Source organism: Physeter macrocephalus, chromosome 7, assembly GCF_002837175.3.
Source record: "Physeter macrocephalus isolate SW-GA chromosome 7, ASM283717v5, whole genome shotgun sequence".
NCBI lineage: Eukaryota > Metazoa > Chordata > Mammalia > Artiodactyla > Physeteridae > Physeter > Physeter macrocephalus.
The window spans coordinates 79,820,368-79,846,743 of record NC_041220.1 but is presented as its reverse complement, the minus strand read 5'-3'; the positions used below and the strand labels follow the sequence as shown (position 1 = coordinate 79,846,743).

Genomic DNA, 26,376 nt, shown 5'->3' with positions numbered 1-26,376 from the left:
CCCTTGAATAGCTTCAGAGTGATCTCTTTGCGTGGATTGCTTAAGAGTATTGCCCCATGAACCAACTCCCCCCTCCTTTTATCCACACTCAGCTCCTTTCTTTTCTTGAAATTTTCAGCGCCCTCCTCTGGCTTCTATTGACTTCTTAGCAGCTGGGGCCGAAATTTACGCAGGCGCCTTCCAACGTCTCACGGAGTCAGCCTGCCCTGGGTCGCATCCAATCAGGGCCCAGCCAGAAAGCAAGGGCGCAGCAAGCCCTCGCGATGTTCAACTTCTCTGGGCCTTGCTTCGCGGGCATCACGTGATCTCAGTCCACGCCTCCCGCTCTTCCTCGCGGAGGTCGCCGCTAGGCACTGTTCTTCAGCTGGCGCTCGCTGATTGGCCATTACTCGCGCGGTCTCCTGGGTGACGGGAACGCGGTAGCCGTCTTGGAGGAGACTGGGTGCGCCTGCGCACTTGCTAGATCGCGCGGCTGCTAGAGCTTTGAGATGAAGGTAAATAACTTACGAACCCCGGGGGAGCGGGAAGAAGTCCGCCAAGAGTCGCTTTGAGGATAGGAGCTTGTGACCTCCCTTCGTCCTCCCTAGTGCGTGAGAAGTGGGGAAGGGAGCGGGGCGACCAGGGAGGGGGAGAGCAGGGGCGAAGTTGAAGGAACAAGGGAATAGGAAGGAAAATTGAAGAGAAGGCGGGGAGGGAGGCCTCTCATTTCTGGGACCGCGGATGGGGTTGGTGCTTTGCGGGAAGAGGGAACCCCGCCGCGGCTGGAAATGAGCAGACTGGATCTGAAGAGAACCCGAACTTCGCACGGTGGAAAGAACGAGTTGTGTGAAAGCGCTTGGAGGGTCGCGGTGAAGTTGACTCGTTCGGGTGTCAGGAGCTGCCTCATTTCTTGCAGCTAAACACCTGGCAAGCCGCGCGACTGCTCAGCGCCTTAAAACGAGGGAAAAGCCTGCGAAAAATAACCTCAAATTGTATTGCCTGTGACTGGTGCAATTTACAGATCACCTGGTGACGATGTACATTATTCACGGTGAAATCTGCACATGCAGCTCTCAAGCTCTAGAGCGTCATCCTCTGCACGCACGGTTTCTAAGCTTGGGCTTCTCGTGAACCCCATTCCCCGGTCATTGGCTACAGATCATTCATCCTTCGCTTTACCGAGCAACACACACACACACACACACACACACACACACACACACACACACACACACACCCCTCTTCCCTGATCTGGCAAAGAAATGGAAAGCTTAATTTTTATAAGTTCTGGTGGCTATTAATGTGGAGATTGGAGTTGACAGACTGGTAATCTTAACTCATTTCTAAAGCTCTTCACATTTATGAAGTACCAGAAGTAAGGAGATATTATTATTCCTGGTTTACAGTTGAGAATTCTGTGTTTGAGGCAATTTAATCGACCTGCTTTAAGCCCTACAGCTAATAAATAAAAAGCCAAATATAAACGTTGGTTTTCTGGTTGTGAAGCTAGCACCTTTTCCGGTCCATTGTATGTGTATGGAGCGTCTGTAAACCTCCTTTGAAGAAAAATAGTTTATAAGATCTCAGCCAGAGGAGGTCTACCATGAAGCTGGTAAAATTCAAGTTTAGCGACCCCTCACTTGCATGCAGGGGTTCCAGGGCAATGTGGTCATAAAATTGCAAAAGTAAGATGCTTTTATACTCTTTTTCTTTAAGGATGTCTTCATGCTCCACAAAACTTGGATGCACCTGTGATTTTAGCGCACCTCTGTTTTCAGTAGAGGTGGATTTAATCTTTAACATAGTAAATGCCTATGACTGGTGTTCAATTTTGACCATTGGAAGAGTCTTGTGTTGCTATTCAGTCTGTCAAGCCACCTGCAGCAGTCTCTAAACTTCACTTGCCTAGATATAGGCATCATTGTTTAACCTGTAATTTAACCTAATGTTAAAATCTACATTTATTCATCCAAACTCTTAAGTTCCTAGATGTTCTAGATCAGCACTGTTTTGATATAATGTGAGCCAATGTAATTTAACAATCTTAGTGGCCAAATTAAAATGTTTTTAAAGAAACAGGTAAGATTACTTTTCATAATATATTTTATTCTACCCAGTATATCCAAAATATTATCATTTCAACATGTAATCAGTATGAAAATTATCAGTGAAGATAGTTTGCATTCTCTCCTTTATCATCTTTGAAACGCCATGTGTAGTTTATATTTACAGCATATCTAAATTTGGACTGCCCACATTTCAAGTCCTCAATAAAATTCCAAGTTCACATGTGGTTTGTGGCTTCCATACTGGATACACAGTTCTTTATTGTCTAAGTGAAAAGAATGATTTTTCAGTTGAAAAAGTGTCCACCCAATAGCCAAATTAAACACTTAATGATAAAGTAAATGTAACTGATGGGGAAAGGAAATAGCCAAATTAAACACTTAATGATAAAGTAAATGTAACTGATGGGGAAAGGAAAATAATAATTTTGAAGAAAGTATAGACATTTTGTATTTCTATCAGGGTTAATATTTTTTAATAGCAATTTTGTTAAATTTGATTTCCCCAAATCTATGCTATTAATAATTAGCTAAGTTCAAGTTTAAATTATTTAAATTTTTAATAGCTATAAAACACTAAAGCCATACATTTTTATAAAATTAATATTCTAAAACATTCAAAAGCAAAAACGTTTTATAGTAAATTCTCCCATATATATCGAGGTCCATACTTTACCAGCCAGATTGTGGTTATTTGGTTTGTTGGTTGATTGGTCATTTTGTTTGTTACATTGTTGACTTCTTTTGGGTAAGCTCTAGCATAAGCCTTCACCGTCCTGAATCCTACTGTTTTCATTATCATGTTTTGACATCTTTTCTGACCAATGCTTAATTGTATGTTTTGAAAATATAGAAATTGTATTGTGTTTTTTAGCGTGTTTTCTCACTGCTAGAAAAGACTTGGCTTGGCACACCAATAAAGTTTACCTGGCAGAAAACATCAGGAAACTACCTTGCAGTAACAGGGTAAGAAATCAGTGAATGTTGGTAAATCATCCTGACTCCAAATGGTTGTATGCCCACCTAACTACACTATCTGTTCAGTGGAAATTCTTGGGTGATGACTGAATGGTGGGAAAAGTAATATATTTCCATTAACATCACAATTCATAGAACCTTTTCCCTGGTAATAACTTTTTACATATAAATTATGAAACTGTCATGAGAAAATAAAATCAGTCGGGTGTATAAAAAAAACTCTTTAGAGAAATAAGAAGAAACATTTAAATTGTATCTTTGTGTTCTGATTGGTTTTAGAGCTGATCATATTGTGAAAATCTTTGATCGCCATGGTCAAAAAAGAAGTGAAATCAACTTATCTGGGTAAGTACAGTGGTAGATCAAAAACTTTTTCAAGCTTTGTGGCCTAAAAAATAAAAAAACACTGTCTTAAAACTAGAATCAAATAGAATTTTATAACATATCTAACCTGTATCTCCTATTTTGCCTTCTCCATTTTCAAAGAGATTTGGTTTTTTATACCATAAATAGTTAATGAAATATGTATATATATAGCATATGAATTAGAACTTAACATTTGTAAACACTCATACATTCACAGATAAGCTGTAAGACAGAATTATAAATGAGTCCATGTGAAAGAATTCTTATTTAATTATAAACAAGCTTTAGTGTGTGTATATGCAGATAAGCCCATATGGCTGTAGTATTTCCTCTCTAATAGTTACTTTCTGCATACTTCTTAAAGGACAAAGACCTTATTTTATCTATTTTAAGGAAGTTATTCTAGATTACAGTAAGCATAACATAAGCATTTTTAATGATTCAGTGTGATTATTAGTTATTTTACTGATAGCCTTAGTGGTTATTATGATGTGTAGAGTCCCTCACCTAAATGGTCTTATGCTGCCAGGCTTTTTAAATTCACATCTGCATTCTGTAGCTTATCGCCACCATCTTTGCAAATCAGGTTGCTTTACTTCTCTCCCACCCACCTAATGCCACCATTTTCGCATTTCCCATTGCTCTCTTTTTTTTTATTATTATTAATTTTTATTGGAGTATAGTTGCTTTACAATGTTGTGTTAGTTTCTGCTGTACAGCAAAGTGAATCAGCTATACGTATACATATATCCCCTCTTCTTTGGATTTCCGTCCCATTTAGGTCACCACAGAGCATTGAGTAGAGTTCCCTGTGCTATACAGTAGGTTCTCATTAGTTATCTATTTTATACATAGTAGTGTGTATATGTCAATCCCGATCTCCCAGTTCATCCCCCCCCACTGCCCTTGGTATCCATACGTTTGTTCTCTACGTCTTGTGTTTCTATTTCTGCTTTGCAAATAAGTTCATCTGTATCATTTTTCTAGATTCCACATATAAGCGATATTAAATGATATTTGTTTTTCTCTGACTTACTTCACTCTGTATGACAGTCTTTAGGTCCACCCACTTCTCTGCAAATGGCACAATTTCATTCCTTTTTATAGCTGAGTAATGTTCCATTGTATATATGTACCACATCTTTATCCATTCCTCTGTTGATGGACATTCAGGTGCTTCCATGTCCTGGCTATTGCAACTAGTGCTGCAGTGAACATTGGGGTGCATGTATCTTTTGAATTATGGTTTTCTCCTGGTATATGCCCAGGAATGGGATTGCTGGGTCATATGGTAATTCTATTTTTAGTTTTTTAGGGAACCTCCATACTGTTCTGCATAGTGACTGTATCAGTTTACATTTCCACCAACAGTGTAGGAGGGTTCCTTTTTCTCCACACCCTCTCCAGCATTTGTTGTTTGTAGATTTTCTGATGATGCCCATTCTAACCGGTATGAGGTGATACCTCCGTGTAGTTTTGATTTGCATTTCTCTAATAATTAGTGACGTTGAGCGTCTTTTCATATGTTTGTTGGCCATCTGTATCCCACTGCTCTCTTAACTGTTGCTTCTGGTTTCTCTATTCTAGGAAACAGAGGGCAAGCTAGTTATAATTATGTCTAAAATAAAGTAAGAAGGCACTTAGTAAAAAAACTTCTTTGAGTAAATTGTATGAGCTTTATTGCATAATCTCCGTGACATCTATTTTGGTTACACAATGGCCTTATTTTTTTACTTATGAATTCTTTTGCTGTATTCATCATAGTTGAATTAGACTGACAAAAGATCTCCACATAAATAAAATGCCATTATATATTGTCTTTAATTGGCAGATGATTTTATCAACAATTTGAAAGCCTTCCTCTTCCACTCTCTCAAAATCCTGAAAATATTATAGAAAATTGAGATCCCAAAACATATTTTATTTATTTATTTTTAACTTTTTTTATTTTGGGCCACACAGTGTGGCATGTGGGATCTTAGTTCCCTAACCAGGGATCGAACCCATGCCCCCTACATTGGGAGCACGGAGTCTTAACCACGGGACTGCCAGGGAAGTCCCCCAAAACATATTTTAACAGTTCGAAGAATAAAATAAGTAATGCCTAGCTATCTTAAATGTAAAGCTGAGTATGGCTTAGCCAATACCCAAGAACAAAGGGTCTCCAAATGAAATATAGCATCAGAGAAGGAAGGGTTAAATCTTCAAGGAAGTTCGTAAATTATAATAAACATTTGGAGTAATTTTAGACAGTAAAAAACATGTTAAATAGAGCATTTCCTATTTATAACTATTTTGTTATCTTAATTGAATCACTCTTATTCTATTAAGATATGAAATGAAAATAAAGTTTCTTACTATTTCAGAATTCAGTTTTTCTTGTTGTTTGCAGTCCTGCGTCTACCCAGCCTTGATCTGTTCAATACACAGTTTATCTAGATATAACATCATTTCTTATCAGTACCTACTTTTTCCCTCTGTAAATCTGAAATAACCTTTCGAAAGTTGATCATAGAAATTTCCTCTTGATTCCAGATGTGATTCCTTTCCAGAGGTGCTTGATGAGTTTGTTTTACCAAAGGGCCAGGCTCTTTATAGGTGTTGAGGAAATCTGCTAACTTATTAGGTATAATTATATTTAATATAGTATATGAAAATGATATTTAAAATAGAATTTAAAATGTTTCCATTCCCTCAACAACGACATAATTGGTGTTAGTTTTTTCCAGGCACTGAATGGTGAGTTATATTTCTCACTTTAGAAAGTTTATGACGTATTCAAAAATAGATTGAATGGTCTTGTTATAGACAAAAATCACAAATAGTTGAGTGTTTAAATTTCTTTCCCTACTTAAAAAAAATGCATAGTGATGTTTTGCTTTCTTTTTAAAAAGTAACTGTGTTGCTATGGATTGGGATAAGGATGGAGATATCCTAGCAGTGATTGCTGAGAAATCCAGTTGCATTTATCTGTGGGATGCCAACACAAACAAAACCAGCCAGTTAGATAGTGGCATGAGGTAAGGATAATTTTTTTTATATTTTAAATCTTCACTTAGAAATATCATTATTTGCAGATTTGATGCTACAAATACTACTTTCATTATAAAGATGCATTGATGAGTTATTTTCTTATAAAGGAAAAAGTTCATTTCTTTTTTAATTGTTATATATAATCCTATTAATTTTGTTCAGTTAATTAGAATAAAGTTGTTATGATTATAAAATATGACTTCTTAAAAAGTTGCTTTCAATGGAACAGACTAAAATGTCCAAAGAAGAGAGAAAATGTATATGGAAAAATCTGGAAATGGGATTGACTGCAGGCATGGATGCATCTAGGGGTTCTAATGATGCAGTCAAGACTGTCTCCATCTCTCGGCTCTTCCTTTCTCTGTATTGACTTCTTCTAAGTCAGACTCTCTCTTTTTTAAATTTTATTGAAGTGTAGTTGATTTATAATGTGTTAATTTCTGCTGTACAGCAAACTGATTAAGTTAAACATATATATATTCTTCTTCATATTCTTTTCCATTATGGTTTATCACAAGATATTGAATATAGTTCCCTGTGCTGTACAATAGGACCTTGTTGTTTATCCATCCTATATAAGTCAGACTCTTTTGATGGCTACTGGCAGGTATCAGCTTATACCATTCTTCACAGCAAGTTATGCCAGAGGAAAGAGCATGCCCCTATCATATTACTAGTGTCCACTCATTTCTTCAGAAGGTCTCTGAATACAGTAGGCAGGGCCATGGGGTTGATAATCCTACCCAGTGAAGAGTGGAGTGAGGATGGGGCAGTTCACAAGTGGGAAAAATCCTGGGCAGGCAGAATAAATTGCAGGTCTCTGCTAAAAGGGAAACCATTTTTCCATATGGAAAAGAAAAACCTATCGGTATTTACAGCTAAAACTGCAATTTTGACCTTGGACAAGTTGCTTAACCTCTCTTTAAGCCTCAGTTTCTTCATATATGTAAAGAGTGTATAGTAATAATAATCTGCTTCATGGGATCATGTGGCCTGCAGGTGGGCAGGAAGAGATTACACACATACCATAAGATTAGACTATACTTTTCCAACTTACTTACCAAGGAATAACAGAGCAGGACCAAACATCACCTTAGCGCAGGTTCTCTTGACCCTCCAAAGTGACGCATGAGACATGCATCCATAGGCAATAGTGTCTGACTAACATCCAGTCTTGCTAGGTCTGAGAACCTTCATTTCTTGCTCTGTCCTTCAACACTTCTGTACATCACTTTTCAGAAGGATTTTACACACCCTGTGTGCTTCCATTCAAGAGGATGTTTATAAACATCAAGTACTGCTTCTTGAACCAAATTGAGCATCAGTGAGGCCACATCCTGACCCAGAGAAAAATGCATAATTAGTCCCAGGTGTTTCGAATTGGCAGCTCTGCCTTCCACTGTCTTATCTTCCCCCACTTCCATTTTCTCACATCATCTCAGGATTGTTGTGATAGTTAATTGTATGCAGTGGCCAGGCACCAAAATAAGAACTGAGGGAACAGTAGATGTTATTGTAATTATCAATAAGGTAAAATTAAGGGTGTTTTACTGCTGCTACTAATATTTAATGTCTAAAGGCCTTTGGCTATAGAAAGGTATACCTACTACTATTTGTTTTTTTGTTAATGATCAATCTAATACATCATGATAGTTAACAATTTTGAATATCAAGTTTGCAAAATTTTCTTAAATATCTTGCAAACTTGTGTCCTTTAAACAATTAAAATTTCATTTACCAATTTAATCTGATTAGATTCTTCTGTGTACTTCAAACACAAATAATTCACAAAGCATCAAATATAATTATTACAAAACTTACTGCAATGCCACTTAACTATCTTAAATTATTAGGTTAGCACAATGGGTTGAATTTATTTCATCATTTTTACTAAATGTATTTTTTATACCTTTTTAAGATTATAGTGGTACTTACCCTGATCCTACCTAGGCCTACAGCAGTAATCATTTAGTTTTTTACCTGGGATACAGCAATCTTTTCAGAGAAACTCTGAGTACAACATCTGGTTCATCAACCAATTGATTCTTGGTTGGATCATGGGACATGGTTGCTTTTCCCAAGGCCATTCACACCTGAGTACTGGTCATCCTACTCAGCTTCTTTTCTAATTGACCTTCAACTGTCATATCAGCCAGAATTTTACAAACCTGTGCCTTTCACATAGGTTGCCTTTTTTTGTAGCCAGGGGCATTTTCCTAAAATAATATATTCATTACATTTTTCTTGGCCAGAAATATGTGTGATTATTATATGTTGGCCTGATCGGTTAGCATAATTGGAAACATATGTATGTCTTGGGATCTTACTGTACTTTGTAGGACCTTCTAGAGGTCTTATCTCCTAAGAGAGGAAAGATAAAGCCCATTCAGTTAACTCTTCTTTTGAAGACATTTGATTACTTGATCTTCTTGGAATACACTATTTAACCCTCTTTCTAGTTGGTTGTTGTGTGACTGTTAGTACTGATCAACTATTGACTGGACTAATATTGTTACACTACTCTTACTATATGTGACCACAGTTGCTAATCAGACCTTGTTCTTGTCATATAGTTTCTCTTTTCTCTGGTACTATTTAGCTCACTCCAGTTTTTTAAATTCATGTTTTCTGAGCAGCAGACTCCAAAACGGGATTAAATGTGTAAGGTGTTTATCACAGGAAATATCTGTGAGGGAACAGAGAGGGAGAAGAGGTTAGAAGAGCCGTCAGACCACAGTGCACGTCTGACCCTTGTAAAGGAGAGAGGGAAGAAAGAAAGGGAGGTAGAAACATCTGGGACCGCAGCACAGTTCTAAAAAGTTCAGCTAGGCCCAGTCTGAGCCAAGGTTACCATCAAAGGAGTCCTGTGCCTCCCAGGAATGGGCCTCAGCAGGACCCCTGCCATGCGCAGTCATTGTCTGGGAGCAGCCCGTGGGAAGGTGTGGTCCCAGCATGTTGAGGTGATGGATTCCAGTGCCTAGCAGCTGGGGGCCTTGGTCGGTTACACTTTCTATAGTTGGAGATCTGAGAGGCATATTCTCAGGGCTGCTGTACCTACTTAAACTGAGAAACAAATGCATATTTATTTTTTATAAAATATGTACTTAATATCTTTTATAAAGTATACTGTATACTTAATATATTCAATAATTGTAAATATCTACTCAATTGAAGAAAGCTAGCAGCCTGGTATATTAATACTTCTTATTAAAATTAATTTTTAGCTAAACATTTTATTACATTCACTTATTATTACAACTAACTTTTCGTATGCTTTAAGTGAATTTTTGTCTTCCAAGTATCATTAGGTTTTATGGCCTTTCACACACTCAACTTGTTTCAATTAAATATATAATTTTTAATGCTCAAATTCCCGTAATTTAGCCAGAGGAGTCCCCTTTAAGCTGACTCTTTTGTGCTTTTATTACTGCCCTCAACATTCTTGAAAGCTGTGTTGCTTTCTGAAAACAGTAGCTTGATCTATCAGTGACTCGCAAAGTTTAGCTGCATCAGAATCACCTGGAGAGCTTATGCGAACACAGACAGCTGGGCACCACCCCCAGTTTCTCATGCAGTAGGACAGGGGTGGGATTTGGGAACTAGCATTTCTGAAGTTCCCAGGTGATGATGCTGGTCCTGGGATTGTATTTTCATAACCACTTTTCTAGATCCATTGTGATTTCTTTCCTCAATATATAAATGAGCTACTCTCCAAGGAGTCTTGATTCCCTTTAGTAGAGGATTGTATAAAAGTTCAACCTATGGATCCTAGAATGCACAGTAAGAACTGGTGGTAGGCAAACGTGCCTTCTGCCTCCTTCTGAGCTACTCTTAACAGAGCTGGAAAATGTATGTCCTTTTTCATGAATCATGAATTCCCAATGATTTTTCCAATTTAGTATATCATATAGTTGGACCCTACTTTTTTTTAAAGCATGAGATGTTATCATCCATGAAGATTTTTACCACAATTAGAGTTACAACTATCATTAGTAGGCAAATTAATAAGTGTCTCATCATGAGTCATCTGATGAAATTTGAGATTCCATCATGACTGAATTGAAGCCTATATTCATCAATACATTTGTATTTTAAGTCTCCCTCACCTAAGATCATTTTATAATGTCTCAGAATGTCTTTAGCACTTCTTCGTTGTCCTAAAGCATTAAGTTGTAATTTTGTACTTCAGCTTCTAAGTAGATGTTAAAACTATTCATGAAGTACTTTTTAAAAGGACTACTTAGGGGGTTATAATTGTGAATTGTTTAGTAATTTGTATCTTAATGTTACAGGGATCAATTGTCTTTCCTTCTTTGGTCAAAATTTGGAAGTTTCCTGGCTGTTGGAACTGTTAAAGGAAATTTGCTTATTTATAATCGTCAGACATCTCGAAAGATTCCTGTCCTTGGTAGGTTGTAGCTGGAAACACTGCTAAATATTTGAGATGCTTTACATAAATGGAAATTTTACCACCTCAGATTTCCCTGATATTGCAAGAGAAATTTTGTAGTTTAAAATTAAGACTTACCCGATCAAGCCATACATCTATCTACACTAGAAGATCCATCTTCACTACCTACTAAGAATTTCCCAGGCTATGTAACAGGTTGCCCTAGGGTGGGCCTGTGCCTTTGGACACCAGCACATTAATAGCATGGCTTCCATCTGTCCCTTTCTCACCCAGATTGTGCCTCTGGCATAGCTCAGAATAGCTCAGATGCATATCAACACATTAGTAGATGGGCTAAAACATTTGGTGGCTTCTTGGACAGAGTATATCCAGATTCCTAATTCTGACCCCTCACTCTCTCCAAACACCAATTTAGTCTAGGAGTGGACTTCGAGTTATATTTCCCTCAGGGTATATGACTGGAGGGTATGTGTGTTTAATCCTTTGACCTTCTTGGTTCAGTCTCTTTGATTCCCCCAGCCTCTGGTCACCTAGCATCTGCCCTGGGACTCCCCGGAGGAAACAGTATCAATTCTTTTCAATTATTGTAACATCATGCTGGTGAATGGTGAAACAGTGGGCTTAATTACATACAGGTGGCCATTATAATTTACCACTAATGAAAGAATTAAATCCTGGAGATAATAGTGCCCACAGAATACTTGAGAAAGTGCCTTTCAATTAAGGACACTTGTTCATTTCAAATTATTTTCACATATATGTATATCTTTCATAGGAATATTTTTAGTGCTCTAGCTAAACAGTTATGTCATTGATCCATCTGAAAAATTAAACTACAAACTTTTGAGTTACAAAACTCTGCTTTCACCATATAAATTAATTTGTTTGACTTAAGTAGGCATTTTCTATATCCCACTTCATTTACAGGTATATTCTACCAGTTAACTTTATAAGCCCTAGAAATTTTGACACTTGAGGTATAAGAAAATAATTTGTCAAAGCATGATTATTTTGTGTCGGTATCTGTCATATATACAGGATTTTATATGTGATCTTTGTATTTAATATGAATATTGATTCTAATCTCAGCTAATTTAATTCACTGTGTAAAATGGAAGAGATTCAGGCTAATTATATATTTTAGGTCCTTTAGCTGCCTCTTTCAGAGTTAGTTGTGATTTGTGGCTCTGCTTTTTTTCCTTTGAAATAATTTACTTTCCTGAAACCAAGGCATTTCACTTCCAATAGCAGCTGCACAAATGCATGGTTTTTACAGTAGCTAATGTCTGTTACCTTGTTTTGTCATGCTCTGATTTATTTCCTTGAACTAGACTAGATATAGGCAGTTCTCACTTTGTATGCTTCTAACATGCATGAATTTCATTGTTCACAGTGTACCTAATATTGCCAGTCTCCCAATAACATGATTTACATTTCAGTGGCCATGGTATGGTAACTGTAAGTTAATACTAATTAAATGAGTCAGTACATGTAAAGTGCCCAGAACAATGTTAAGTATGCACACAAAACATGTTAACTGTTATCAGTGAAGTTAAGGTTAACCTGAATTCTGAGGTCTAGAAGAAAAGGAGAGATTTTCTTCTCCCTTTCTTGGGTATAGAAAGAAGTTTGTCTTTGGCATCTTTCCACCTCTCTTCATGTACTCCTTTTTTCCCTTCTAACACCCATTACTTTGGACACCCAGTTCCAGTGTACCACTTAAGCCACTTAATCTATGATCAGCAAAATCTCCTATATCCCAGTCTCTTCTCTGAATGTTCCCTTCACTTTTGTGCTCTGGTCTTCTAATTTGAAATACTACCTCTATAGTCCCATATTTATCTCTTCCAAACTCCAGACTCATACATCCAGCTGCTTACTCAACATCTCCAATGAGATTTCTAGTAAACACTTCAAATTTAATATCACCAAAACCAATAGTTTTCCCTCTCATCATTGATGGCATTCCATCCTTTTAGATATTTAAGCCAAACCTTATCGTCATCCTTGACCCTTATCTTTCTCCTACGTTCCATACCTAATTTGCCAGAAAATCTGGTAGGATCTATCTCCAAATATCTCCAGAATCAAGACTGTTCTCATCACCTCTACTGCTGCCACCATGGTGTGGGGCTCAGACGTCTTTGATCTGAATTTCTGGAATATCTTAACTGATCTCCCTGCTTCAGATCTTGCCCTGCTATAGAATATCCTCAACCCGGAGGCCACAGTGACCCTTCTGCTTGGAACTCTCCAGTGGCTCTCCATGTCACCCAGGGTCAAAGCCCCCACTGTGGCCAGCCAAGCCCTCTGTGACCTGGCCCTTGGCGACTCTCTGACTTCATCTCTTACCCATCTTCCGGGACTTCACAACTATACTGTCCTCCTACCTGAGCCTCTAACACACTCGGCACACTCTGGCCTCAGGGTCTACTCACTTAATGACTATTTATTTAGAGCCTGCCTTCTGCATACATACTGTATTAGGTTCTGTAAGGGGTACATGAATAAAACAAACATGATCTCTGTCTCAATAACAGCTAAAATAGCTAACATTTATATGGCATTTCCTATATGCCTGGCACTCTTCTAAGTGCTTTAACTCGTTTGATCCTCAACCCCTATGAGAGAGCTCCTACTATTATCCCCAATTTTTGGATGATGTGACTAAGGAATAGAAAGGTTAAGTCACTTACCCATGGTTTTGCAGTAAGTGGTGGAGCCACTTATTCAAAATAGGCAGTCTGCCTCCAGAATCTGTATACTTAATTAACCTTGGGGCTCTTGAGTATTTATCTATCCCAGGACCTTCAACAAATGCCCTCAGTGTCAAGCATGCAATTTCCACCCCAAAATGTGGTTTTTGCACTGTCTAGATTGCTTAATAAAAAAAGTCCTGATACTTAGTGGCTATCTAATATCCCTCACTAGCTAAATGAGTCAATTCTTAACACAAGTCTCACTAAGGTGCATTCAGATTTGTACCTCAGTGTTATCATGAATCATTGTATGTCCTTTAGTTATATACGAATAGTCAAAACTGTAATGTTGAATATGCTTATGCCAAGGGTCTCCCACACTGTGAAGCTGAATATAGTAGAGATAGCTTCGGTGCTTTGAGATTTAAGCACATTTTGTGCTTAAGACATTATTGTGATAGGTTTGGTTATATGGTAAACAAACAAACTTGTCAAGTGGTGGAATATCTTTTTATGTTAGGACCTATGCTCATATGCACATAAAAAATTGGAAAACAGGATTGCCCTCATATGCCCTTATCTTGATTTACAACTTGGTAATAAACTGTTTTAAATAAGGTTGCTTAGACACTAACTGCTTTGATGAGATTTTATATTTCTTGTCTGTTTAATTTCCGTAGTATATTACCTAAACTTTCAGATTAACATCACAGATATCTAAAATTTTTTTTGAGAAATCAATATGTACAAAAATCATCTCTTTTTCAGGAAAACATACTAAGAGAATCACATGTGGATGTTGGAATGCAGAAAACATGCTTGCTTTAGGTGGTGAAGATAAAATGATTACAGTTAGTAATCAGGAAGGTGACACGATAAGACAGGTAATACAGTAACATCTCTGGTCTGCTATATTCAAATTTTCTTCCAAAACAAAGTTTGTCTATCAAACTGATCTATAAAATTTAAAAATCTCTATGTGAGATATGTATACAATAACTTCACATTCTAAACATCAAATTTTTTTAATGTATTAGGGCATTTTTCTTTAATATGAATACTTTATCCAAATATCCTCCTTTGTACATTTCCCATTGGCTAGTATTAGCATGGATTATCAGCTCCGTCGTTATGGTCAAACAGTATATTTGTGAAATAACTCTTATTTTATATATGTATATTTACGGCGTAAATGTTAACAACTGGACTCAGAGTCAGGTAATGTAATCAGCTGCCTGATTCTAAAGCCCACTCCTTTAGCTGATATGTTAAATTGCTTCCAAACTAATTCTAATTAAATTTAATTTTAGGATTAAATTTTACTGATGTTCAAATTTCCCAAGATTGATTAGATCTTCAGAGGCTCCTCTCAAGGGAATTTGTATTACCCATAGCTATAGAAGCTCACCAGTGGCAAAATTTCACTTTGGATGACTTGGCTTATGATTTATTACTTCTAGAGCAATATTGACATTTTTGAATACCTGCTAGTTACATGGCACTGTGCTATGTACTATAGAAGAAATATGAAATATGACTACAGAAGAAATAAGAAATATGGCCCTATATTAACTATCTATTGCTGCATAATAAATTACCCCCAAAACTTAGCAGTTTAAAACAACAAACATTGCTTTGCAGTTTTTGTGGATGAGGAATCCAGGTGCAGCTAAGCTGGGTGCTTCTGCCTCAGGGTCTCTCATGAGGTTGGCAATCATTTTATCAGTCTGAACTGCAATCTTATCTGAAGGCTTGACTGGGGACCAAAACAAAGCAGCTGGCAAGAGAGTGAGAATAGTCATTCAACACTTAAGCTGCAATCGTTAATAAATAACCTGATCTCAAAATTATTTTTGCTGTATTCTGTTCTCTAGAGGTGAGTCACTAGGCCCAGCCTACACTGAGGGGCTGGGATGGGGATTACACAAAGGCATGAACACCAGGAGGTGAGGATCGTTCCAGACCATCTTAGAGGCTGCCCACCATAGGCACCCTACTCTCAAGAAGAGAAAACTAATCATGATAAAACATATATTGTCTTATATGATTATCAAATTGTGTGATATAGCTTACAAGTCCTAAAACATTTGTGAGATAGAGGAGATAGATGAAAGTTGGATTGTGAATCTGTAAGAGAAAAGATGATCTAAATCAGTCAGGATATCGGCTAAACTATTGTAACAATGAGACCCAAAATTACAAGGACTCTAAGAATATGGTAGTTTGGGTGGTTTTTCCTCTTTCTTTTTCTCATAAAACAGAGAGGGGTAAGCATGTCATCTATGTATCTCTGCTTCTCAAGGTTGTATAAAGTCCCCCTTTCTTCCTTTCCCTCCCTTCCTTCCATGTTTTTGTTCTGCCATTTTCTAGGGTGTTTTGCCCTCATGTACATGGTTAAAGCAAGCATACCAGCACCTCATTTCAGCTTCAGGCAAGGGAAAAAGAGAAGTGGAGTGCAAGAAATTTGTGAACGACCTAATCTGGAAGACGCAATCATAACTTCCATTCATATCATATGACCAGAACCTAGTTATATGGTCACACCTTGCTACTGCCAGGGAAGCTGCAAATTTAGTCTGCCTAGGTGATCATGTGCCCTGCTAAAACTTGTTTTAATGCATGTTGTAAGACATTTAGCAGTCGCCATCATTCACTCCAAGCAGAACAGAACAAAGATAAGAGGAAAAACATTACAGCTTGTTCATGGCTTATTCCAGACTGGACTGACTGAAGATTTGGACTTTGATTGAGAATTTATAGAAGATAAGTCTGAAGAAGAAAGTTGGTTCTTGTATCTGGAAAGCTTTGAAAGTGAGATAGAAGTAACTCAATCATGTTGAGCAGACCATAGCTTGATTACAGTGGTTCTTAAGGAAGGTTAATATGGCATTACAATAAAGATGTTAAAAAAAAAAAAAATATATATATATAGCATTACTATAAAAAATAGTTTCTAGAAACCTTGTAATTTTGATCCATCTATATTGGTGTCCTTTAGAATTAGAATGCTACAGGTCCCCCCTCTTGTATCCATATCACACATCATCAGTAGATATTGGCATTTTTTTTCTTCACTGAATCAAGACCTTAGAATACTTTTCCACACGTAACATCCAAGGAAGCCACTACCACTGAGCCATTATTAACATACAAGACAACTATTTCCCATTTTTAATCCCCAAGAACTATGCTTCCAGAATTTGGCATACTACTTAAGTTATGATGCAGTAAACAAAACATATGTTATAAGTATTGTTTTGTCTGGTATTTTCTCTGCATTGCTTTGACTTGGCTATTCTGCAAAGCACTCCATTGTAACTTGTGTGGATTTATCTTTATTTATCCTGCTGAGGACTTGTCTTGCTTCCTGAATCTGAAGATTGCTGTCTTTCATCAATCCTGAAAAGTTCTTAGTCATTCTCTCTTTGAAATTCACCTCTCGCCCTTTCTATTCTGTCTTTCCAGAGCAACTGTTAGACATATGTTGGGTCTTCTTATATCTCTTGATCTCTCTTTCAGTTTCTTTTTGTCACTCTTTGCAATCTTCAGGATAATTTCCTCAAATCAGTTAACTTATTCTTTCTTCAAATTTGTCTAATCTTCTGTCCATCCCATTGAGTCTTTATTTTAATGGCTCTAATTTTTATTTGTAGAAAGTACTTTGTAGTTCTTTTTAAAATCTGCCTGGACTTTTAAAGAAAGTGTTGTCTTTTCTTATATTTATGAGTCCTTTTATGTTTTTAGCCATTTTAAATGTATTTATTTTATGATCTCTTTCTGATAATTCTGTTCTTTTTAGATCTGGTGACTCTACCTCTTGATCCATTGTTTGTTTCTGAGTTTTCTCATTTTGAATTGTGAGCTCATCTCCAGCAGGGCTTGACCGTGGAAGTTTTTTGCAGCCTTTGAAGAGGATTTAGATTTGTTTTGGCCAAACACTGCAGGGAGTTTCTAGACCAGTCAAAGTATAACTTTGGACCTTAGACCACAATGAGCATAGGAGGGAAAGTCTTTGATTTTAAAAGAATTTTTTCTGACCCAAAGCCCAGCTTGAGCCAAATGGGCTTCCTTATTGTCTCCCTTTACCAGCTGCTGCTCTGGATATCTGCAGCATCAGTTTCTGCACACACTTTGGTTTTCAATTTAATCTTTGCTTCTGGTCGCTGGAAATCTTCCTAACCTTCTTTCAAGCTCATCTTAGCCATTTAATAAGATACGTGTTCAGTTTCATCCAGAATTTCTAGAAGTTTGTAGCAGTGAGATTTTCAGGTTGTTAGTCCAACGTGTAACAGAAATGAAAGCAAGTTACCTGTTTTAGTAATAGAATGAATTTGAGTTTGGGGTTTATTCATAGTGATAGTATTTTCACCCTTGCAGACACCAGTGAGATCAGAGCCTGGCGACATGCAGTTTTCCATGATGAAGACTGATGACCGAACCTCCACTGCTGAAAGCACAGTAAGAGTTCTAAATCAAATCTAGGCCCAAATTATTTTGGTAATTTTTTAGGATATTCCGTCTCCTTTTCTAGTATGGTTCAGAATCTATAGTGATAAATAAATTATAGTCCTTCACTTATTAAACCAATGCAGGCCCCAGTTTCTCAGGCCTAAATGTTTTTTCTGCTGCCACCTAATATTACAGCAAGTGAGGACAGTTTCCTGTTACACTTGCTGCTCTTCTTATTCTTATGGTAGCAAAAACAGTGGGGGCACCTTGAAAAGCAAGAGTATTGATTTCTCTATCTTTTTTTTAAAATTTTCACTCTATCAGATGTGGGGACCAGAGCTCTGGAAATTATAGTTTTATTTTTTTAATACCTTAGATTGTTTTCCCTGCCACATTTTAACATTCTGAAATCCAGATGATTTTCACAATCAACAAGAATATATTTAATGAAGTAATGTTCCTTTATTTCTCAAAAAGCTATTATTAAAATGATAATAACTCCTAACTGGTAGCATCTTAGAATCAAGGAAATATATCAAAGTGTTTCTCTTTACATATATCTATCCATTACCCTAATGAGCCCAAATAAGTAATGCACTCTTTTCTTTCCCCAACACAGTTAGACCCTCAACTGAGAATTATAGTTAAGTACCAACTTGTAACAGCGGGATAGTAGTCTAGCCACACTGACCAGTACCCTGCAGGTGATGGGAAGAGTAATGATATAAAAAGCCGAGCTAGATTATCCACACAGGTGTGGACCTGTAATCCCAGATAGCCCAAAATCAAAATCAGACGGCCTTAGGATAGAAGACTCTATACTCCGGATATGAATTCAGTTTCAATGGAACTATGTCAGACCTACCTTCCTGTACTGCACAGGACTCAGAGGTACAGAGAATTTTTAAAAGTTATTCCATCGAGTTATTTTGGTGTATTTCCAAGGGTGTATTGCATATATGTGAAGCCAAGGATCCTTCCCAGACTGTATATTAGTAAAATGTTACAAATGTTTTGAGTTAGTCACATTGTTACCCTACGAATTATAACATTTAACATGCTAAATTTGGCTCATTGTTTTTCTAAATTAGGTTTATGCTCTTTGGATTTGCTTATTAGTCTTTTCATGAAGTGCTGAGTAATTCATTTCATAATCTCTTTTCTTTTCTGGCAGATAAGTGTAGTGGTTGGCAAGAAAACTTTGTTTCTTTTTAACCTGAATGAACCAGATAGCCCAATTGATCTGGAGTTTCAGCAGCGCTACGGCAACATTGTCTGCTATAGTTGGTATGTACAAAAGCTCATTACAGAAGGATACCCCTGTGTTTTCCCTTACTAATTATATTTAATTTTTGTCTGTAGCATTTTCACTTCTCTATGTAACATTTTCTGGATTATAGTCTATGATTTATTATGTGGAACTACCTAGCATATTATCTGGCAAATAGCCCCTTGATAAATTATATTCTCTAATTCCTTAGTTTTAAGGTATTTGCTTATTTACTGTATTGCAAATGATAGTTAATCTCCCTTTTTACTGTATTATTGCCTTCGTTACTATAGGTATGGTGATGGCTACATCTTGATTGGTTTTTCACGTGGAATTTTTGTGGTCATTTCCACTCATATTCGAGAGATCGGTCAAGAGATATTTCAGGCTCGTGACCATAAAGATAGTCTAACCAGTATTGCAGTATCACAGACCCTTAACAAAGCTGCTACATGTGGTGATAACTGGTAAGTTATATTCACATATTCCCAGGAAAGCTTATATAAGGAATATTCAAGAGATTCAAGACATTGTTAACTAATATGAATCTATCAACCATAGTTGCATTGTTAGAATATGTTTGTAATTGAAAATTCCTTACATGCCTTTACCTCTGCCTTTAACACTCGGGGTAATACCTAAAATACTAAATGCGTACTAAATACAAAACCTAAAATGGAGTATGCTTGAAAATCAATCTTAAAAATAAAATAGGCACTTCTGGGTAACATGGAGTAAGCACACTCCACCCTGTCACTCTCACTGAATACAGCCATAAAACCTGAACAGAATCCATGGAACAGCTATTTAAGGACTCTGAAAAGTAAGTAGTAGCAGGCAGATTGGAGAAGAAGGCCAGCGTTTGAAGTATCACTGAGCCAGCGGTGAGTCTCCCATTTGTCTTCTGGTCTCTCTCAGCCAGGACTCAAGGCAGCCTGAAACCTGGACCCTGGATGTAAGCACCGGGGCAGAGAGAGAGAACTCTGAGAGAAGCCCTTTAGTTCTGGCTCAAGTTGCAGGAAAGAGAACTCCTAACACTCAGAAAGAGTTGGGGAAATCCCCCAATTTTCTTTTTTTCTTTCTTTGTTCTCTCATGCCCCAGCCACCAAGCAGTCTCGCCATGGCAGTGACAGCAAGGACCCACAGGCACCTAAAACTCTGAGGGAGGGTAACGTTCCTCTCCAATTGAAGGAGCTGTGGTCCCGAGAAGGTGGGGCATACCCTTGTTCTTTATTTTTCTCTCTGTCCTCTCACTACTTGGCTGCAGGCACAATTGTAGGAGGTACAAGGCAGAGCAGAGCAACTAGAGCCCCAACTCTCCTGCTGGAAGACCAAAAAGGAGAGCCCCAGGGAACCAGAATATACCAGGGAGGTCCTGGAGAAGGAGAGACTCTGGAAAGCAACCCTATAAAGATATGTATGAACTCCCAGGTTCATCCCTGAGCTGTGTGTATCACATCCTAAACACACACCAAATACTTTGAGAACTGAAATAAGGGTTAGATCATAGCCCATGTCCTATACTGGCCAAAGAGTAGGGCATACAGGGACATATCCGAGTACCACTGCAAAGGCTTTGGAAGTGGAACTGACATTGAAATCATAACCCACAGAAGCCTGGTTAAAATGTGTGGCCTGGGGCTTCCCTGGTGGTGCAGTGGTTGAGAGTCCACCTGCCGATGCAGGGGACACGGGTTTGTGCCCTGGTCCAGGAAGATCCCACATGCCGCGGAGCGGCTGGGCCCGTGAGCCATGGCTGCTGAGCCTGCGCGCCCGGAGCCTGTGCTCCGCAACGGGAGAGGCAACAACAGTGAGAGGCCCATGTACCGCAAAAAAAAAAAAAAAATGTGTGGCCTGAACCCAACTGGGCTGATTGCCTGCTTAAAAAAAGAAAAAAGAAATTACCCTTCTCTGTGGGATTTAAACAAGACAGAGTCTCATAACATAATATTCAAAATGTCCAGAATATAACCCCAAATTACTTATATGAAGAATCAGGAAAATTTCAACTCACTTGAGAAATGGCAATCAAAAGACAGCAATGCCAAGATGATGCAAATAGCAGCTGTTATAAAAATGCTCCAAGAAGTAAGGGCTAGCATTCTCAAAACAGATGGGAACAGTCTCAGAAAAGAAATAGAGCCTATAAAGAAGAACCAAATGGAAATTCTAGGACTGAAAAAATAATGCAGTGTATGTAACACCAGAATGGAAATCACAGAGTAAAAGAGTTGGTGAAGTGGAAGGTAGAGCAGCAGAAATATCCATTCAGACCCAGAGGAAAAAACGATTGGAAAAAAAATAAAATGAGCAGAGCCTCAGGGACCTGTGAAACTACCAAAGGTCTAACATTTGTGTCTTAAGAATCTCAGAAATAATGGCTGGAAACTCTCACATTTGGCAAAAGACATAAACCTATATATTATAGAAGCTCAGCAAATCCCAAAAGGGTAAATCCAAAGAAATCTAGGCCCAGACACATCATAATCAAACTGCTAAAAACTAAAGGCAAAGAAAAGATTTTGAAAGCAGCCAGAGAACATTTTGAATGACAGCAGATTTCTCACCATAAAACATAGAGGTCAGAAGGAAACTCACAACATTCTTAAAGTGCTGAAAGAATTGTTAACCAAACCTCTATCTCTATCCAGTAAAAATATCATCAGTAGTGAAGGTGAAATAAAAACATTCTCAGATGAAGGAGAATGAAGAGAATTTACTTCCAGTGCACCTCCGCTAAAAGAATTGCTGAAGGAAGTTCTTCAGATAGAAGAAAACAGATGACAGAAGGAAATTTGGAACATCAAGAATAAAAGAAAAGCAACAGTAATGGTAAATAGCTGGGTAGGTAAGGTAGAGGCAGGGGAGACTGTTGATCACAAGGGCTATTGGTGAAGTCACATAAGGAACTTACATTTTCTTGTGACTGTGGGCTGCTATGTAGGGCATGCGTGTGCAGGAAGGACTAGTGTTAGTTTAAGGTCCCTGCAAGCCCCTTGGCCAAAGTAGATGCCAAGGCAGCTACATCATGGTGTGGCTTAGCTAAACTCTCAACAGACTTGGACCGTGCTGTAAACCAACCAGACCTATCAGACATCTACAGAACACTCCACCCAACAACAACAGAATACACATTTTTTCCAAGCACCCATGGAATATTCACCAAGGTAGACCATATCCTGGACCATGAAACAAACCTCAGCAAATTGAAATTGAAATCATACCAAATGTGTTCTCTAACCATCATGTAATCATGCTTGAAATCAGTAGCAGAAAGACAACAAGAAATTCTCTAAACACTTGGAAAGTAGACAACCTACTTCCAAATAACTCATGGGTCAAAGAGTAAATCTCAAAGCAAATTAAAAAATACATAGAACTTAGTGAAAATGGAAATGCAACATATCAAAGTATATGAGAGGCAGCTAAAGCATTTCTGAGAAGAAAATTTATAGTATAAATTCATACACAGGAAAGAAAAGATTTCAAATCAATTAGCTAAGTTCCTACCTCAAGAAACTAGAAAAAGAAGAGCAAAATAGGCCCAGAGCAGAAGGAAGAAAGTAATAAAGAGCAAAAATTGAAAATTAAAAAATAGGAAAAAAATTAATTAAAAAGTTGGAATTTTTGAAAAAAATTGATAAATCTCTAGCAAGGATGACAAAAATAGAAGACACAAATCACCAATATTAGGAGTGAAATAGAGGTATCACTACAGATCTGAAAACCATTAAAAGGAGAAAGGAATACTACAAACAACTTTATACTCAGAAATTTGACAACTTAGAAGATAGGGAAAACAACCCAATCAAAAAATGGGCGGAAAATCTAAATAAACATTTCTCTAAAGAAGACATACAGAGGGCCAAAAAGCACATGAAAAGATGCTCAACATCATTAATTACCAGAGCAGAAGGAAGAAAGTAATAAAGAGCAAAAATTGAAAATTAAAAAATAGGAAAAAAATTAATTAAAAAGTTGGAATTTTTGAAAAAAATTGATAAATCTCTAGCAAGGATGACAAAAATAGAAGACACAAATCACCAATATTAGGAGTGAAATAGAGGTATCACTACAGATCTGAAAACCATTAAAAGGAGAAAGGAATACTACAAACAACTTTATACTCAGAAATTTGACAACTTAGAAGATAGGGAAAACAACCCAATCAAAAAATGGGCGGAAAATCTAAATAAACATTTCTCTAAAGAAGACATAGAGAGGGCCAAAAAGCACATGAAAAGATGCTCAACATCATTAATTATTAGAGAAATGCAAATCAAAACTATAATGGGGGCTTCCCTGGTGGCGCAGTGGTTGAGAGTCCGCCTGCCGATGCAGGGGACACGGGTTTGTGCCCCAGTCCGGGAGGATCCCATATGCCGCGGAGCGGCTGCGCCTGTGAGCCATGGCCACTGAGCCTGTGCGTCTGAAGCCTGTGCTCCGCAATGGGAGAGGCCACAGCAGTGAGAGGCCCGCGTACTGCAAAAAAAAAAAAACTATAATGGGGTATCACCGCATACCAGTCAGAATGGCCATCATCAAAAAAATCTATAAACAATAAATGTTGGAGAGGGTGTGGAGAAAAGGGAACCCTCCTACACTGTTGGTCGAAAAGATACGTGCACCCCAATGTTCATTGCAGCATTATTTACAATGGTCAAGACATGGAAGCAACCTAAATGTCCATCGACAGAGGAGTGGATAAAGAAGATGTGGTGCATATATACAATAGAATATTACTCAGCCATAAAAAGAACAAAATAATGCCATTTGCAGCAATATGGATGGACCTAGAGATTGTCATATTGAGTGAATAAGTCAGACAGAGAAAGACAAATATCATATGATATTGCTTATATGTGGAAACTAAAAAAATGGTACCAATAAACGTATTTACAAAACAGAAATAGAGTCACAGATGTAGAAAACAAACCTATGGTTACCAGGGGGGAAGGGAAGGAAGGGATAAATTGGGAGATTGGGATTGACATATACATACTACTATATATAAAATAGATAACTAATAAGGACCTACTGTATAGCACAGGGAACTCGACTCAATATTCTGTAATGACCTATATGGGAAAAGAACCTAAAAAAGAGTGGATATATATATATGTATAACTGATTCACCTTTCTGTGTACCTGAAACTAACACAATATTGTAAATCAACTATATTCCAAAAAAAAAAGAAACAGTTTTTCAAAAGCCACTAACTACCAAAACTCAACCCAGATGAAATAGATAATCTGAATTAGCTCTGTAACCATTAAAGACATTGAATAATAATTTTAAAGCTCCTGAAAAATAAATCTTCACATCCAGATGATTTCACTGGAGAATTCTACCAAATATTTAAAAAAGAATTAGCACCAATTTTACAAAATCTCTTCAGAAAGAGGAGGAAACACTTCTCAACTTATTTTACAAGGCTAGTATTACACTATACCAAAGCAAATAAAGATAGTATGAAAAAAAGAAAGAAAGAAAACTAGAGACCACTGTCTCTCATGAACTTAGACACAAAAATCCTCAACAAAATTGAGCAAACTGAATCCAGCAATGTAAAAAATAATTGTACCTCATGACCAAGTGGGATTTATTCCAAGTATGCAAAGCTGGCTTAACATTCAAAAATCAATGTAATTACCATATCATCAGTCAAAGAAGAAAAATCATATGATCACATCAATTGACACACAGACACACAAAATTTCACTAAATCTAACCCCTATTCATAATAAAAACTCTCAGCAAATTAGGAATAGAGGGGAATTACCTCAACTTGATAAAGAACATCTACAAAAAACTTATAGATAACATTATATTCTACAGTAAGACTGAATGCTAGCCCCCTGAGATTGGGAACAAGGCAAGGATATCCACTTTCATTACTCTAACTCAATCTAATATTAGACATTCTAGTCACTGCAGTAAGGCAAGAAAAAGAAATAAACCACATCCAGATTGGAATGGGAGAAGTATAACTTTTTATTTGCAGGTGACATGATGGTCTATGTAGGAAATCCCAAGGAATCTACAAACAAACTCTTAGAACTAAAACTAATAAGTGAGTTCAGCAGGGTGGCAAGATACAAGATCAACACACAATCAATTGCATGTCTATGTACTAACAATGAACATGTGGAAACCAAATTTAAAATCTACAATTTTTAATCAATCCAAAGAAAATAAAATACTTAGATACACACTTCACAAAATATGTACAGGGTCTGTATGCTGAAAATTACAAAATGCTGCTGAAAGAAATCAAAGAAGATGCAAGTAAATGGAGAGACATACTGTGTTCAGAGAGTGGGAGACCCAACACAATAAAGATTCCAGTTCTCTCCAAATTGATCTATAGATTTAATGAAATTCATATCTGAACCCCAGCATGGTTTTTTGTAGATAGAGAAAGCTTATTCTAAAATATATATGCAAAATCATAGGCCCTAAAATAGCTAACAGCAGTCTTTTAAAAAGAACAATAAAATTTTACCTGATATTAAAGCTTAGTATGTAGCTACAGTAATCAAGACCATAGATTAATGGGAACAGAATAGAGAAGCCAGAAATAAACCCACACAAATATGCACAACTGATTCTTGACAAAAATGCAAAAGTAATTAAATAGAATTAAAATAGCCTTTTCAACAAATGGTGCTAGAGCAGTTGGAGATCCATACACCAAAAAAATTAACCTGAACGTAAACCTCACACCTTAATCAAAACTTAACTCAATGCATCATGGACTTAAATGTAAAATGTAAAACTGTGTAAAACAGGAAATCTTTTGGATCTAGGGCTAGGCAAACAGTTCTTAGATTTGAAACCAAAAGCATGATCTATATAAGGAGAAATTGCTAAATTAGGTTTCATCAAAATTAAAAACTTTTGCTCAGTGGAAGATTCTGTTAAGAGAATGAAAAGATAAGCAGCAAAATGAGAAAAGATATTTTGCAAACCACATATCCAACAGTGGACTAGTGTCTAGAATACATAAAGGGCTCTTTCAAAACTCAAAAGTAAAAAAAACCAACAATCCAAGTAGAAATGGATAAAAGACATACATTTCAGCAAAGTGGATATACAGACAGTAGATAAACACATGAACAGAT

The 26,376-nt window shown here is 37.1% G+C and overlaps 1 protein-coding gene across 9 annotated transcripts in view; it reads left to right on the top strand.

Annotated features, from left to right (window-relative positions):
* The first annotated feature begins 366 nt into the window (after positions 1-366).
* The window catches only part of WDR19 (WD repeat domain 19), a 93,197-nt gene continuing 67,187 nt past the window's right edge, over positions 367-26,376 (top strand). For 3 of the 9 annotated variants that reach the window (XM_028492049.2, XM_028492051.2, XM_028492050.2), the window contains exons 1-9: positions 367-494; positions 2,920-3,011; positions 3,303-3,368; positions 6,284-6,409; positions 10,715-10,830; positions 14,301-14,416; positions 17,910-17,990; positions 19,156-19,268; positions 19,545-19,718. In XM_028492049.2, coding sequence (XP_028347850.1) covers positions 489-494; positions 2,920-3,011; positions 3,303-3,368; positions 6,284-6,409; positions 10,715-10,830; positions 14,301-14,416; positions 17,910-17,990; positions 19,156-19,268; positions 19,545-19,718 — 890 coding nt within the window. In that variant the 5' untranslated portion in view covers positions 367-488. The other 6 variants (XM_028492048.2, XM_028492047.2, XM_007102318.4 and 3 more) reach the window with 5 other exon arrangements.